Consider the following 15,897-nt stretch of genomic DNA (forward strand, 5'->3'; position numbering starts at 1 on the left):
ATGAAACCATAAATTAAACATCAATAACAATATTTATGCATCTAAGGAAAAATTTCGAATGCTTGATTGCATCTTCTATGAATGACACTTAGCCACAGGATTTTGATCGATGATTTCTTTAAGTTTTTGGAAACACATGAATTTGTTTAGCAATGGAATAAGAGTGCATGACAATTGCTTTGAAATCAACTTACAAGGATCTTGGCATGAATATGAAAGAACGATGAAGAAACAAGATTTTTATATGGAGAACATAACATGATTTTCCCTTATAAGGACGCTCTGCATTCATCTCGAGACCTCCAGCGCATTTCACTTCTTCTTGCAACATCTAACCTATATAACATCCACTCTTCAAGAGTTGCTCTCAGGTCGTGAGTCTTGGCTTTTAAACCTATACAACAATTAGCATGCATAGTGCACACGTATTCTAACGTGGCTCTTGTGTCACAGAACCCACTAAAGTACGCTGCATCAAGAAACAATAGATTGAGCCCGATCTCGTTAAACTCTTTTAAGAACTTCATCTCGTTGAACACATCTTGATCATGTTTCCCAGGGTAACGCTGGGTGGAGTTGTACCATAAATTGTACAGCTTGATTGTTCGCTGATTGGAACGAACAAATGTAAAACCTGTATTTGGTAAGTTTTTCACATCTGCAGCACCATAGTCGCATATATCACAAGAGATTTGGAAATCTGCCTCACTTGAGAACCTTCTGAATGGACTTCGGAACCATAGCACATCTGCATCCTGCACAATATTATTTAAAATTTATAAAATTGTTGATTATATGTAAATTTTATGCAACGAAATTTAATATACTAATTACAACCAAATCTAATATGCTAACCAGATGTTACAACTTGGCATTCTTGTACTAGCTGGATGTTGCAATTTGTATCTTGTAAATTGTGGAAATATTTTGGCATCTAATTAATTAAAGTTAATTATTTGATCTTTCTTAATCATTAAATTCTAAAATATTCCTTGAATCTACAATTATCTATGGCTGCTACTTATAAAGAAGATCAAGAACATTATCATGCCCAGCAAAGTTGGGAATCCTTATATTGATTCTTATGTAACAATATCATGCCCCATGCCCCAGAATCCTTATACTGATTCTAATGTAACAATATCAGATGGGTATTCTTATGTGCATTATAAATTCAGTGCGCTGCTAGCTGGATCTGTAATAGACACAAGTTTAGGTTATATCCACTTTCATATTGATTGGATATTCAGTACACCGTTATCCCAAACTGCAATAGACATAATAGTAAAAGTGTACATATGTGCAACTTTCCTACCAGAGATTGCAAAGATAATACTCCATACCAATGGGATGCATTGAATGAATTTACTATCAAGAAAGATACCTAATCTCAATTTCTCATCCCAATTTTAAAAAGGAAGTAGTCTAAAGAGCAAATAAAATGCAGCAATTTCCCTCCTTGGTTTTGGCACATCTAAACTGCAATTGGAAGATGGATCAACCCTGATCACGGTTTCCAGGCATCTATCCCTCCTTGGTTTTGGCACATCTAAACTGCAATTGGAAGATGGATCAACCCTGATCACGGTTTCCAGGCATCTATCAGTGTTTTGGTGAAGTCTAGTTGTTTTAAGATTTTATCTTCTTTACAATAATTAAACCATACAATGTGATCAAATATATACTAGCACTCTCTCTGAGTCATGGTTGGTGAACGCATGTTTAAGTGTATTACAGACTGTATACTGATATAAGTCCTGCCTAAAACCCACTTCTAAAATATTCTAAAAATTAATCATTTTAAAATATTCTAAAAATCTACACTTTACTTTATGGATCAATCAATATCATACACCAACATTAAAATCCATTATAACCTAACCTAGGGCAATTACTAACATTAAAATCCATTATAACCTAATCCAACCCAATTATTATCAGCCTCTACTAATGATAAACTTCCACAAAGGAATCTATATCCTTTATTAATCAAATATGCAATTACATATATACAGGTGTATTGTCTCAAGATAGAAAAACTATATTGCATATACAATCTGTTAGTTGAGGGAATATCTCAACCTCACACCAAACTAGGGAAACCACTCCTATAGAATAGAAACAGACTCTTTACATAGAAATTCACAACTGAGACAAGTAGGAATTAATATCTCAACACACCCCCTTAATGAGTACTTGTCTCAATATCAAATTGCAAAATCTACATCTGGTGAAGAATTGCTAGTCTATTAGGAAGTCCTTCACATACATGGTTCATCCAAACTCTCGATGAACTCCCCCTAGCTATAAAATTTCAGCTCATGGAGTCTAAAACCGATACTGCTCACCCAAGTGTATCCATCCCGCATGACAAACTCTTCCAGGGTGTTAAAACTCTCTTATAGATGGAACACATAACAAAGGGTATGCATGCCTCTCTGGGTCTTACAGTGGGTACATAAAACATTTCAAGACCACAACTAACCATTACAAAAGAGCATATGACATGTAGATTTGTTCTAATTACAATATGTGACTCATACTACACCATGAATCTGTTCCACAAACTCACACTAATTCACACAAACTCCATTGTCCATCATCTTCCAATCTTTGTGCAGCTCCTCTAATGTCGTCTTCATTGTCATGTCTTCATTATATCTAGTTGTTAAGCATTCCTGCAAATAAATTTGTCTATTGTTGAAATAGCCAATTCCAACACAGACACAAATTTGTGTGACAATAGTTGACCAAACTAAATGCCACTATATTATTTTAACCAAAATTACATCACCCACATAACACTTTCTAAAAAATAAAATTTAAACAATGGCTCTCAAAATAAGACTTCCTCTGCAATGAGTCAACAAAAAAACTGGTCGAGACCAGAGTGAAGCTCTTCAATTTAATTGCAGGGTCAAAAGTTCAGCATGGGTTATTCCAAGACCCCAAAAAAAAAAACTCGTCCAGTTTCTTCTCTGGTTATAGAAGATGCTCTGCTGGAGCATACGCCCGGGATCGATCCTCACAACCTTCATCAGTTGCTAGCTAACAGAGTTGCCAACCGTGTCGGGCCGGCCAAAACTCGGATCTCAAAAGCAAAAACAAAGATGTTCAGCACTTTGAACATCAGCATATGAATCTGCTGAAAGTTTGCATAGCGCATCAAAAAATTGGTTAAATAATACAATAAATTCCCCTCTTGCAACCTTTGCAATGTTATAGAGGGCTTCACCGGCATTATAATGGACCCTGCTATCTTGATCACAAAAAAAGGTTGAGAACAGGTGGAACAATTTGCTCTAGATGCTGAGCAGCTTCTGCTGCCAAACCAACAGTTGTCACAGCCAGAAAATTGATTATTGCCGATATCTTTTCATGGTCACCAGCAGCAGTCAATGTTCTGACAACTCCTTCAACCTCCAAGGCCGCGTTTTTTTTTGCGCTTCTCATAGAACTTGTCCGCCAGATTTCACAGCACGGACGCAGGAAGAAGAGGGGAGATGTCTGTCATTCTTTCTTCGTTGGAATAAGATAACACTGATAATGATGACAATTCAGGAGCATATCTGTGCAAGGAAAACCGAGCACCTGCTCCCCAATTCTTGTCCACGGTCGCTCTCATCACTGTACGCTTCTTCCTTGTCATTCAAGCGCACCGATGAAGATAACAACAACACGAAAACTCATTTTCATTTTCAAAAACGCGGTATTTATGAAGTCTACGTGGATGAATCAAACCGAATCGGGATTTCCACAGTAGCCCCCAGGCGAAGGCACCAAGCTGCGACTTGCTTGGCACCAGGCTATGACCGGTTTTTGATGGGTTATGCCACCACCGTCTCCAATCTAACCTTTCGTTGCTGCACAATAATGCATCCGCCAGCCAATCTCCTCAAACCGGTGATGGCTTCTTGAGGTCTCGGATTCCGGCACAAGTTCAGGGCATTCATACCACAACACTCATGGAATGTTCACTGCTAGCCCTCTGCAGCCGCGCAAGCGGCTGCGTGCAGAACTCCCTGCGTGATGAACCCAAAGGTTGTCCAGTTCAACACACCAGCGATCTCCAATCCGCCGCTTGCTCGGCGCACACACAAGCGATCTTTTCCACGACGGGCCACCGCTCCAAAAACACATTCACAACAACCACGCCCTCTACTCTTCGGCTCTTGCACCAGTCGGCAGGCTCAATCCATAATTCCATAATTCAGATCTCAGGGGTGAGTCGCCACAACCACCGCTGGGCTGGCCAACCGAGGGTGATGGACAAACAAACATTTACGAAAATTTTATTCTACTTATTTCTCTCAGCCCAAGACGGGCCAAGCCCAGGAGGGGCCAGGGGTTCAGGTCTCTGATACGATGATAAATTTTACAAAGGAATCTATATCTTTTATTAATCAGATATGCAATTTTACATATATATAGGAGTATTGTCTCAGGAAAGGAAAACTATTTTAGATATACAATCTTTTAGTTGAGAGAATATCTCAACAACACAAAACCAGTACTATAAAATAGAAACAAACTCTTTATATAGAAAATCACAACTAAAACAAGTAAAAATTAATATTTCAACAGGTAAGAGATGTAAAGTTGTAAACTTGAAAAGTAAACTTACGGTGAAGACGAAACTGAATCCGTGCTCTACCACATCCTTCAAGAATTCTATTTTTCTCTGAGTGATCTTCAAGTAATCTTCAGTCATGAAAGATTTCTCGCCTGAAAAATCAACCCCTTCTGTCCTTAAATCGTAGCAATGGGGATGTATTTCCTTACAGCGGTTGAAGGCCTTCTCATCTAACGCAACGATGAGGAGATAGTCCAGCAGGCCTTCTGTTCCCTCGCCAATGCGAAAGCTCTCCAGTAACAAGTCTATGAGGCCGTTGGGTTCCATCCATGCTTTGTTCGCTGCTGTCATGATCAGCGTTTTGTTTGGCATCGAAGCCTTGGCCAGAGCAATCTCCAGCTCGTCTGCATCACTGCTGAGCAGAGGGCGTTCCACTGGCTTCTGCACTCAAGCAAGCAAAACAACCTAGTGATTTGTTACAAAAATCTGACTAATGAATCTTTAGAAAATCAAAATCTATCTTACAAATTAGCATATAGATTGAAGCTCATTCCGAGGATAAAAAATATAAAATCATTAATAGGCATCAATTTCATATCTGAACTTACCAAAGTAGTGTTAGTGTGTGATGCAGACCAAAAGTCTGCTGTGAAAATGGGTCCTGATCTTCTTACTTCTACATAAGAAAGTAGTAAAACAAGACATAAACACAGAACAAGGGTTAGGTCTTTGATGGTTTTCAGAGATTCCATTCTGCACCTTCTGCACACCCGACTTGGTGTGGGAAGAGCTTCTACTATCATATTTATATATGTCTAATGCTAGTTTCCATAAAACTTACGTTACATGGATGCATTAATGAATATTTTGCAAGAGGGATCATATTAAATTTCCTGACTTTGGTATTCGACCATGGTAAATACACATGGTAGTGTTGTGATCGGTCTAAGCAATGTCGAATCGACCTTTGCTCAATGTGAACACATTCACAATTATAGTGATTCATGTAATGGATGGATCTGGTCATTAATTAATTGTGTTAATTAGTGGATCGATCTGGCCAAAAATTGAGTGGTTGATTTGGTCTTATGATGGTTTAATTAATCAAATTGACCATATAGTGATAGATAGGGCCGAAGCATGGTGCTACATTGAGCGATAGTTTAAATTGTGGTGTTAGAAGTCTTCTACATTTAGTAATTTAGTAGGGGTAGGGGTAAATTTGTAAATATTTAAACCGTAAGGTTTAATATTTAATAATTATTTAATACTGGTTTTATTTAAAAATTAATTTAATTATTATTATGTATAAATACAATATAAATTTAAAAAGAGTAAATAAATAAAAATATAATAAATTAGAAAATATATAAATAAATAAATAAAATATAAATAAATTAGAGGTATAGTAAAGAAATAATTTCTTTTATTTTTTATTTACTCTATAAATCTTTTTATATTTACAAAAACTCAACAAAGAGGTTTTATTTAGGTGAAGCATATGGGCCAAATACCATGGATCAAATTATTATTAATACAATAGGCCAAATACCATGGGTCAAATACCATATTTATAAAAGATGCATGGTAAATAAAAAAACATTAAAAAGGTATAAAGAGGTATGGTAAATAAATAAGATATACCAAATATGATTAGAAATCAACATCTAATTATACCTATGATCTTTAGTGCGACTTTTTCAAAGTTTCTCAGGTGGAAGGGTCTAATTTATCTAAAATCCCACAGGAATTGATTGAAATCACAAGTTTGATGGGTAACCCGTGCACAGTAGAAGTACCCTAAGGGTTTTTCAAGGTGCTAAATCCATATATACAATAAAAAAACTAGTTTAAATAACAAAAATCAAAATTTCACCACAAATTTTTCCATCCGATTGGGACACTAGAAACTCCAAAAAGTCCCACTAAAGACAACTCTAGCAAGCTTATGGGCTAAATACCTTGGACACAATTATTTTTAATACCAATAAAAAAAACATTATTAACCCTAATATTAATATTAAAAGATTATTATTATTATTATTAAATCTAATATTCCTATTAATACAATATTAAATTTGTTTTATATATATATATATATATATATATATGGGATGGAAGAACAAAGACATAGAGTGATAGAGGTGGAGAGATAGAGGGAGTGACAAGGGAGAGATAGAGATAAACAAAAAGAAAGGGGAGAGGACAAATGAAGAGAGGGATAGGGAGAGGAGTTGATCTGGATTTAAATAAGAACACAAGAAATTACAGATATAACCATAAATATAGAGATGCAATGGAAATAACACTTCATTTCTTTAATATCAAATACTCAAATATGATTACAAATAGAATGGAAATAAGACTAGCTTGGGTGATGGTAGCTTATCTCTGAGAAGAGATCTGGCAGCTACGTGCCTCCTAATTGAGCTACAATGAGGCTTAAGGACATTTTATTATTGACCAATAAGAGAAAACCCTAATTCAAGGAGATGTAACAACAAGAGCTTATGGGCCCCATTGGCGTTAGTTGGACAACCAACTTCCTGGGGTCGTAACTTGGTCACATTATCTCTATTTCACATGTATGATACCTCGTTGAAAAGATCTCTCTGAGGACTATAGTTTCTAATGCAACTTTCTTTCAGTTTGTTGGATTTCATTTTTCCAAAAAAACGTCATTTAGAGCCTCAAAACGACTCCACAAGTCCAAGTCCTGAAAAATTGCAAAAAATAGTAAACTGTGCTACAATTAAGGAAACTGAAAAAAAACTGAAAGAACAATGGTGAAGGTCCAAGTGGAATAGGCGGGTGGCCACCAATATACACCTGGATCAGACCTCCCCCCTAAGAAGCAATGGTCTCCATTGCGTTGAGTTCCTCCATGAAATGAGGAAACTTCTGTTGAACTTGGTCCCTACTGAGGCATTTTTCTTGGTGCAGGGGTTAGCCAGCTTTGACAACTCGATACAGTGGGATATTCTTCTAGCAAGTGTTCTTTATCTACATGTCAATAATCCGATTAGTTCCAGCTTATTCCATTCAGTCTAGATTTAACTTTGTTGGTGTGAGTTTTTCTGCAATGTCAGATGTGTCCAGTAATGGTGTAAAGTACGGTCGAAGGCGATCCACATTGAACATTAGGTGCAGGCCAAGGAATGGGGGAATGATAAGCTCCAAAGAATTATCTCCCACAACTTTGGTGATGGTGTATGACCCATATCGAAGTAAGTGAATCTTGGGGTGGGGCCCAACGAGGCACTCCTTCTGCAAATGTAGCCAAACATTGTCACCAACCTGGAACTTGTGTGACACCCGATGCTGATCATTCCACTGCTTGTACATAGCATTGGCTTTTTCCAATATGTTATAGAACTCTTGGAGGATGTGTTGAATGTGCTCAATGAAGTTATTTTCCTTGTCGACTTCGGACTAGACATGAGCTGAATTTGCCTAAGTCACTGCAAATGGTATGGTCACATCAATGGGACATAATGGTTGGAATCCCAAGCCCACCTGAAAAGGTACATGGCAAGTCAAGCTTTGAAGAGCCCGGTTATAGCTGTGCTAGACATAGGGGAGGTTCTCATCCCATGTGCGTGGATGCTTTGAGTTGTACATGTGTAGAATGTGTACAATCATCTTGTTGATGACCTCTGTCAGGCCATCAGTTTGGGGATGGAAAGTTGTGGACTTAGTGAGCTCGGTGTCTAGCATCAACCAAAGACTATACCAAAATATACTGAGGAACCTTTTGTCCTGATCTGAGATGATAGACTATGGAATCCCAAAGTGTACCCACACTTGTTCGTTTAAAGAAGAGTTTAATAGTGGCTTCTGTTGTGATATTCTTCTTGTAGGCTCCCATAATGGACGTCTTCGAGAATCTATTGACGACCAAAAAAACATAGTCATTTCCATGCTTAGTAGAAGGAAGGCCCAACATGTGATCCATGGAGATGGATTCAAGGTCGACTGTGGGTAGGTAGTGAAGTATAGAGATCTTTATTCTTGATGGTCAGTTTGGCAATGGTGCAGGAAGTACATGATCTGATGTACTTCCCAACATGTTGTTGAAGCTTCGACCAATAGAAATACTTCTGCAGCACTACCACTATTTTCTCGATTGCGAAATTCCCAATAGCCTGACTGTAGTGTGCTTCCCAAATCATCTTGGAATGCTCGCTTGAAGGAACACAAAGGTGTCCTAGGTAGCATAACAGAGCATCTTGGAGGTGAAAATATGAAACTTGTTGACCCTCCAAGAGCGTATGGTATGTGTGGCCAAATTTTGGGGCGCTTTTGTAGAGAAGTGGCCAATTAGAAGTCTTGTTCCCACAAGAGTTGAGCAAGGTGGTTAACACCATTATCGGTGGTCAACTGAGGTAGTCTGCAACATTATTGGTGATGCCCTTCTTGTACTTGATATTCAAATGGAACTATTGCAAGTATGTGGGCCACTTCTGATGGAGATCATTCTGCAACTTCCCTTGCATCTATATGAACTGCAGGGGTTAGTGGTCTGAGTGGATGACCATTTCCATCCCCAAAATTTAATGCTTCCATTATTAGCAGACCTACACAATGGAATACATCTCTTCGTCATAAGTGGGATACTTCTGGACTGTGTCTAAAAGTGTCTCATTGTGATATTCCACTAGATTTTCTTGTTGAGTAAGGACTACCCCAATAGCATAGTCAGAGGCATTTGTCTCAATCTCAAATGGTTATTGCAATTCTGGTAATGTGAGAACTAATGCAGAGCAGAGGCAATGTTTCAACTCTGCAAATGCCTTCTATTGAGATTAAGGCCACAAGAATTTTTCTTTCGCTCCTCCCTTGGTGAACTTATTTAAGGGCCAAGTGATATGAGAGAACCCCAACACGAACCTGCAATAGAAATTGGCAAGACACAAAAAGTTGTGGATCTCTGTCAGAGTGGTTGGGGCTGGCCAATCTCGAATGACTTGGATCTTGGATGGATCCACATGCACCCCCTGTTCATCAATAATGTATCCTAGATACTGTACCTGGGTCATGCCAAAATTGCAGTTCTCTAAATTGGCACACAACTTGTGTCACCACAGTGTTTGGAGAACCTGTTGGATGTGGTGGAGGTGCTCTTCCTAAATCTAGTTGAAGATCATGATTTCATTCAAGTATACCACTACAAGTGAGTTGGTTAATCGCTGCAAGATGTCATCCATCAACCCCATGAAGGTTGCAAGAGCATTCGCCGACACAAAAAACATAACCAATCATTCAAAAAGGCCCTCCTTGGCGTTGAAGGCAGTCTTTCACACATCAGAGGGTTTGAATGGTACCTGGTAATATCTGGACTTCAAGTCAATCTTGCTGAAATATTTTTCCCACTTGAGTTGGTCCAAAAGGTCATCAATCTGTGGTATCAAGTACCTATTATAAATAGTGATCTTGTTCAGCACCCGATAGTCAATACAGAGTCTCCAAGTTCCATCCTTCTTCTCTACCAACATGATCGGGCTCCCATAGGGTGATGAACTCGGCCAGATGTGACCTTTCTACTACAGCTCTTGAATCTGCCTCTTCATTTCATCATTCTCTAGAATGGAGCGTCGATAGATTGGTCCATTGGGCAACGATGCACGTTGGGTTAGATCGATGGAGTGCTTGACCTGACAGTCCAAAGGCACCCCTGGGGGGGAGGTGAGGATGTCCTCATACTCCTCTACAAATTTATCCATCTGTTGTTGTCATGCAAAGGGGCCTTGTCTGGAGGTCGTGGACACCGTCTTCTTCTTTCCTTGAGGAGGTATCATTAGGGAAAAAAATTCTTGGTTTTGGAAATGAGCTTACAACATTGTTTTTCAATAACCAGAGAGATGGTGGTATGTGGTGCTACCTTTGGTGTCCTATACAAATTATTTCCCAAGGTAACAATAATAGCATGAGTCCTTGACTCATACATAGCATGTCGCTTCCACAAGTATGGTTGGCCTAAAAATACATCACAAACATCAAGGGGAGCAATGTCACATAATACCTCATCTGTGAAGTGCTTGATTTTGTATGGAAGGTGACACTATTGGATCACGTGAAGATCTTGTACTTGGTGAAGCCACCCAATGGTGTATGGTTGTGGGTGTGTTGTGGTCAGTAAGCCCAGCTGCTTCACAACCTCTGCTACAATGAGGTTCTTCTAGCTCCTATTGTTGATAGTGAACTATAGCGGGGAACCCTTTACCCACATCTAGGAGTGGAAGAGATGCTCCTCCTCCTTCGGATCTTTGGGTTCCTCCTTCTAGATCTTTGTGGTGGCATCAGTGGCATTGGGCTCTGCATTGATAATCTGCTTCCCTTTGGCATTACCCTCATCGGGTTCTAACTTAGAGTTCGAACATGCATTTGATTCTAAAGCCTTCATCTCAGTCACTAGTGATTTCTTGGCTTGACACTCACTTGTGTTGTGAGTGGAGCTCTTATGGAACTCACACCACTTTCTTGTGTCCTTCTTCTACTTCTTAGTGTTTTCCTTTTCTTGTGGCTTTGGTGGGCTATCCTGGGCCATCCTACCTTGGATTTTTCCTTTGTTCTGTAGTTTGGGGGCACCTTTCCCTTGGCTCTGTTGGAAATAATACTGAGAGGGGGGGGTGAATCAGTATTATCAGAGTAATCAAACTTTTTCTATGCCCAGAAACATATACGCTACTTCAGTTAAGTGAACCAGCGTGTACACGCTACTGTGACGAAGTAAAACAGCGTATAAGCAGAAAACTCACAATTTAGTTAGCTTATTCTTCAATTAAGTGTATCAGGACATTATTCATCATATTAACAGTAAACATGTGCAGTATAACAGAACAGATAAAAAGCCACACACATGAACACCAAGATATAAGGTGGAAACCCAATGTGGGTGAAAACCACCTGCTGCAAGTTGTCTCTATCTTTCTTTAATATGAAACTTCAGTTTACAATCTTTTGTACTGGTGCAGCCTTATACCAGTACGCAGGCTACAACCTGCAGAAGGCTTCAACCTTCTCTCGTTCTCCAAACTTCCTTGGAAGGGAGCTCCAACCCCCTTTGCTCTTGTACTAGCCAAGATACTAGTACGTAGGTGCTGACCTACAATCTTCCTTCTTCCAGGTATCACTTTTCATACATTTTCAGACTTGGATATTCCTGAAGCACAACATTACAATCTGAAGACCACAATTCATTCAATTTCCACAACAGATCATATAAGACAACCAAACTTTGAGTCACTGAACCACTGAACCCTGTCAAACACCAGTTACCAGAACACAGAGCAGACTACAGAACTCTGCAATAACAGTCAGACCCCACTGTAAACCCAAAATCAAGCTTCAAAAGATATACGCTACTTTAATGAGCAGAACCCGCGTGTACACGCTCTTTTACCGAAGCCAACCTGCGTACAGATCTAAAAATAAACTTTCTCAATTTGCAGCTGTACCAGATATTAGTTAGACCCAGAACGTAACATTGCGACAATATGCAGATCTAGAAATACGCATAATCAACCATATCATGATAGTGCATTTCAAACCATTAGATCCCGATCTATCCTTAGATCTAGTCTTCCATCAACCGATGTGATCTCTCCTTGACTTAGATCAAGCAACTCAGAACCTGCATATCAGATCTCTTTCTCTCTTAGATATTCAAGCCTTGTCGAAAGATGATATTTGCCTAATGATCTTCTTCTCCTTATATAGCCTTAGGCCTTTCTCAATACCAAGAGCCAAAACCATAGTAACACAATACCATCAACTTTAAAACTAGGGATCGACACGCCCGTCGAGACATAATGGTCCGAAATCATAGGCACAACTTCCAAGGACTAACCACCATGAACCAAAGGAACCTTTCCACATACACGCGCTTTTTCTGAATCGAACTAGCGTGTACACGCGACTTGGGCTTAACGAAACGGCGTGTATGAGCTTCCTTGGCATGCTGTACTGAGATCTGTCTTCTGATTGAGTTGCCATCACCTGTACCAACCTCTGAGCACCTGTACCATCCACTGAGTGAGTTGCCATCAAGGACAACACTTGAATCATAATGCCAACAGGCTCATATTCCCAGATCCAAAGTCTCGCTTCTTTTGTTTAAAATTCTTCTCAATATTGATGGCATATCGGTACATTGTCTCGAGTGATAAGATGTTCAAGAACTCCATCTCATCCTTGATGTATCTGTGTAGGTAGCTGCGATACTTGAGTAACAAATGTCTCTCAGAATCCTTGATACCCAACTTTGTGCGAAGGGTATGAAAAATATTGGTAAACTCTGGCACATCATGGTCCCTTCCCTGCTGCAACATGATCCACTTTATGTATTTATCCTCATAGCTCTTGACAGGGTAGTACTTCTCCTTGATGGCATTCCAGAATGAATTCCAAGTGGGAGTGGTTGAAAACAGTGAGGTCGTACTTTCATCCTTATGCTCACAGTAGGTTTCCCACCACTCCTTGTCGTGATGGGCAGCTTTGAGAAGAGAAAAAGTAATCTTTTCCTGGTTGGAAAAATCATGAACAAAACTATCCTTGTCGTAGTTTTAACCATTTATCTATGGCGTTTCAATCTATTTGGCCCTCAAATATGGGAATGTCAAAGTTTAGTTGTACCTGTTGTATCTCTGAGATGATAATGGTCATCTATCATGCTAGGGAATGTAAGATATTTGTTTTGGGGGGTTAGTTTTAATTTTTGAGGACCAATGTATGAAACATATTTAAAACAACCATGCCTAACCTTTTTGAATAGTATTAATATTTAAACAGAGGGTTGCTATTAAAATCCACACAGTTATATAACTTGTTTAGTGAGGAGCAGAAACTGAAAGATGATATGATTATTACAATTTTCAAATAGAAAATTAAATAATCACAAGTAAGAAAACCTTCAAACACTGTTCAAAAAGTTTAATAGAATATGCCTAAGATTACAAAGGATGTTGATGATTTTATGATTTACAAGGAATTAGTTAAACAAATAGTTTATATAATTCATTCTCTTTAAAGGTGATCACTTTAGAAGCTTATAGGAGTAAATTGAATCCCAACTATTCCTACTTGTTTATCTTTGTAAAACTTAAGAATATGAAGAAAGAACACAATAAATGAAAACTGGAAAACTTACAAGGAACACAAACTGTATGAATCAAAACTCAGAATTATTAGCTTTTGTATTAATGATTCAGAAAAATCCAAGTAAATTTGATGCTTACAAATGTTTCTTCAAAGGGTGAAACCCTTAATAACTCGTGGAAGGGAGTTATTTTTACAATCTTAGAGCTAAGAAAATATCTTTAAAAAATCTACAAAAATAGATCAATACAAACTTAGGCTTATAAACCGATAGTCAATCTGTCACTATTTTGGTGTTGAGTTGTTGATGACTATTGTTGGAAAATTTGAAAAGTGTTGAATTGTTGATAACTATTCCTGGAAAAACTAAAAATTGTTGAATTATTGATGACTTTTCCTAGAAACACTGAATGTTGTTTGATCCTCTTTTTAGTCAAGTAAATCAATTAACTATTCCCAACGTTTCTTATCTGGGATAGATAACTTAGTTACCATTCGGTAAACTTCATCCATTTCTATATATTTAGTAAAAGTGGGTTTTATTGGAAATATATGTCTGATTTCATTTAGAATGAAAAAGGCATCTCTAAGTGCATTCAACACAACCCTTGGTGTTGTTATGCCTCTTATGTTTGAAACTGACGCTGTATTGGTACCTACCTCTGTAAGCTTTTGAATATAATCTTCAATGGGCATTAATTTATCGTTTATCACAAGCATAGAGGGAAAACCTTTGCAGTTCAAGGGTTCTATCCTACTGAAAAATCATTGAACTATGACAGTAACATTGTTGCATTTTTCCTCCAACTCAAGAATGAAGTTTTTCTTTGTAATGATTTTCTTCACTTCAAGTATGGTTGATGTCCTGTCATTTATACCTAATTCTTCAAGCTCATAGCTATCTTTAGAATTTAGAAACTTGATTACCTCAGTGGCAACTTTTGGCATGTCCTCAATTTCCTTGGAGATAGTTTCAATAGCTTCTTGTGCTTTATCCAACAAGTCTTTTTGATTAAAGATTATCTTGAGATCAGGCTAGATATCCTTGACTGATTCAGTAATCTCTTCCCATAAAATCTACTTTGCCAAACCTAGTTTGTTTCCAAGGTAAGATTCTTTGATTTCTTTCTGCAAATCTTCAATTTGACTTTTTTCCCTCTGCAACTCAGCTGCATGTGAATTGTCTACAACTACTTTCATATGTTGTAATTCCTTTAGTTTATCCTGCATCTTCTTGATTTCTATTGTCTGAATGGACAAGTTCTGTTAGGAAACCAACTCACAAAAAGATAAAAAGATAGATCGACGCCTTATAATTCAGCCTCTTCGAGGGGGCAACCTCCTTTACATTACACAAATGAACAATTCTTGGGTGATTCAAATGACAAAACCTCCTTTCTATATATAGGAGTCTAAGGGGACACAATATAACCAAGCCAACCTAACAATAATAATATAAATGCACAAAAATAACAATAGTGGGATTCTATGGGGCACAATAATAACAATATGGGGACAATATGGGCACACCGATAATAATAAGGGATACAATGACAATAATATTGGGGGAATCACTAGTATTATAGGGACCGAACATGCTCCTTTCCTTCATAAAAGTGTTTTCCTCAACGCTTGAGTAGTTATGGGTGCTTCTGTATAAAATTCTCATCCTCCCATGTGGAATCTTCAACGAGTAAGTTCTTCCACTTAATGAGATACTATGAAATTGATCGATTTCATAGTTGTCAAGTTCTTGTTTCTTTGATCACTTCAGGTTCCAATATAATTTTTCCTTCCTCATCATGTTCTAGAAATATTGTTTGAACTAGAATCTTGTCACCTATAACCTTCTTTAAGCATGAAACATGGAAAACTGGGTGCACTCGGGAAGCTGTAGGAAGTTCCAATTTGTATGCCATAGTACCTGTCTTTTGCAACACCTTGTATGGACCATAATACTTTGGTGATAATTTATTATCTTTCTTAGCTTTCTTGAGGGAAATTTATGTATATGGTTGTAGTCATAGGAATACCCAATCACCTACATCAAAACTTCTTTTGCTGCGATGTTGATCTGCCTGCTATTTCATTCTATTCTGCGCCAAGGTAAGGTTATCCTTTAAGTGTCGGAGAACTTGTTGTTGATGCTCGATGTGATCTTCCACTACTTGAACCTTAGAATTTTCTCTTAAATATGATGTAATGGATGGTGGATGATATCCATAAAG

The 15,897-nt window shown here is 38.1% G+C and overlaps 1 protein-coding gene across 1 annotated transcript in view; it reads right to left on the reverse strand.

Moving 5' to 3' along the window:
- Positions 1–269: 269 nt before the first annotated feature.
- LOC149199230 (uncharacterized protein At4g15970-like) overlaps positions 270–15,897 on the reverse strand; it is a 118,126-nt gene continuing 102,498 nt past the window's right edge. Inside the window, exons 2-4 of the mRNA XM_089400498.1 lie at positions 5,182–5,249; positions 4,625–5,014; positions 270–755 (exon numbers count right to left, since the gene is read on the reverse strand). Of these exons, the coding sequence (XP_089256624.1) occupies positions 270–755; positions 4,625–5,014; positions 5,182–5,249 (944 nt within the window). The remainder of the gene's footprint in view (positions 756–4,624; positions 5,015–5,181; positions 5,250–15,897) is intronic.

This window comes from Pinus tabuliformis, chromosome 2_1 (genome assembly GCF_031772625.1).
Source record: "Pinus tabuliformis cultivar Carrire ecotype Pingquan chromosome 2_1, CPIR1, whole genome shotgun sequence".
In the NCBI taxonomy this organism is placed as follows: domain Eukaryota; kingdom Viridiplantae; phylum Streptophyta; class Pinopsida; order Pinales; family Pinaceae; genus Pinus; species Pinus tabuliformis.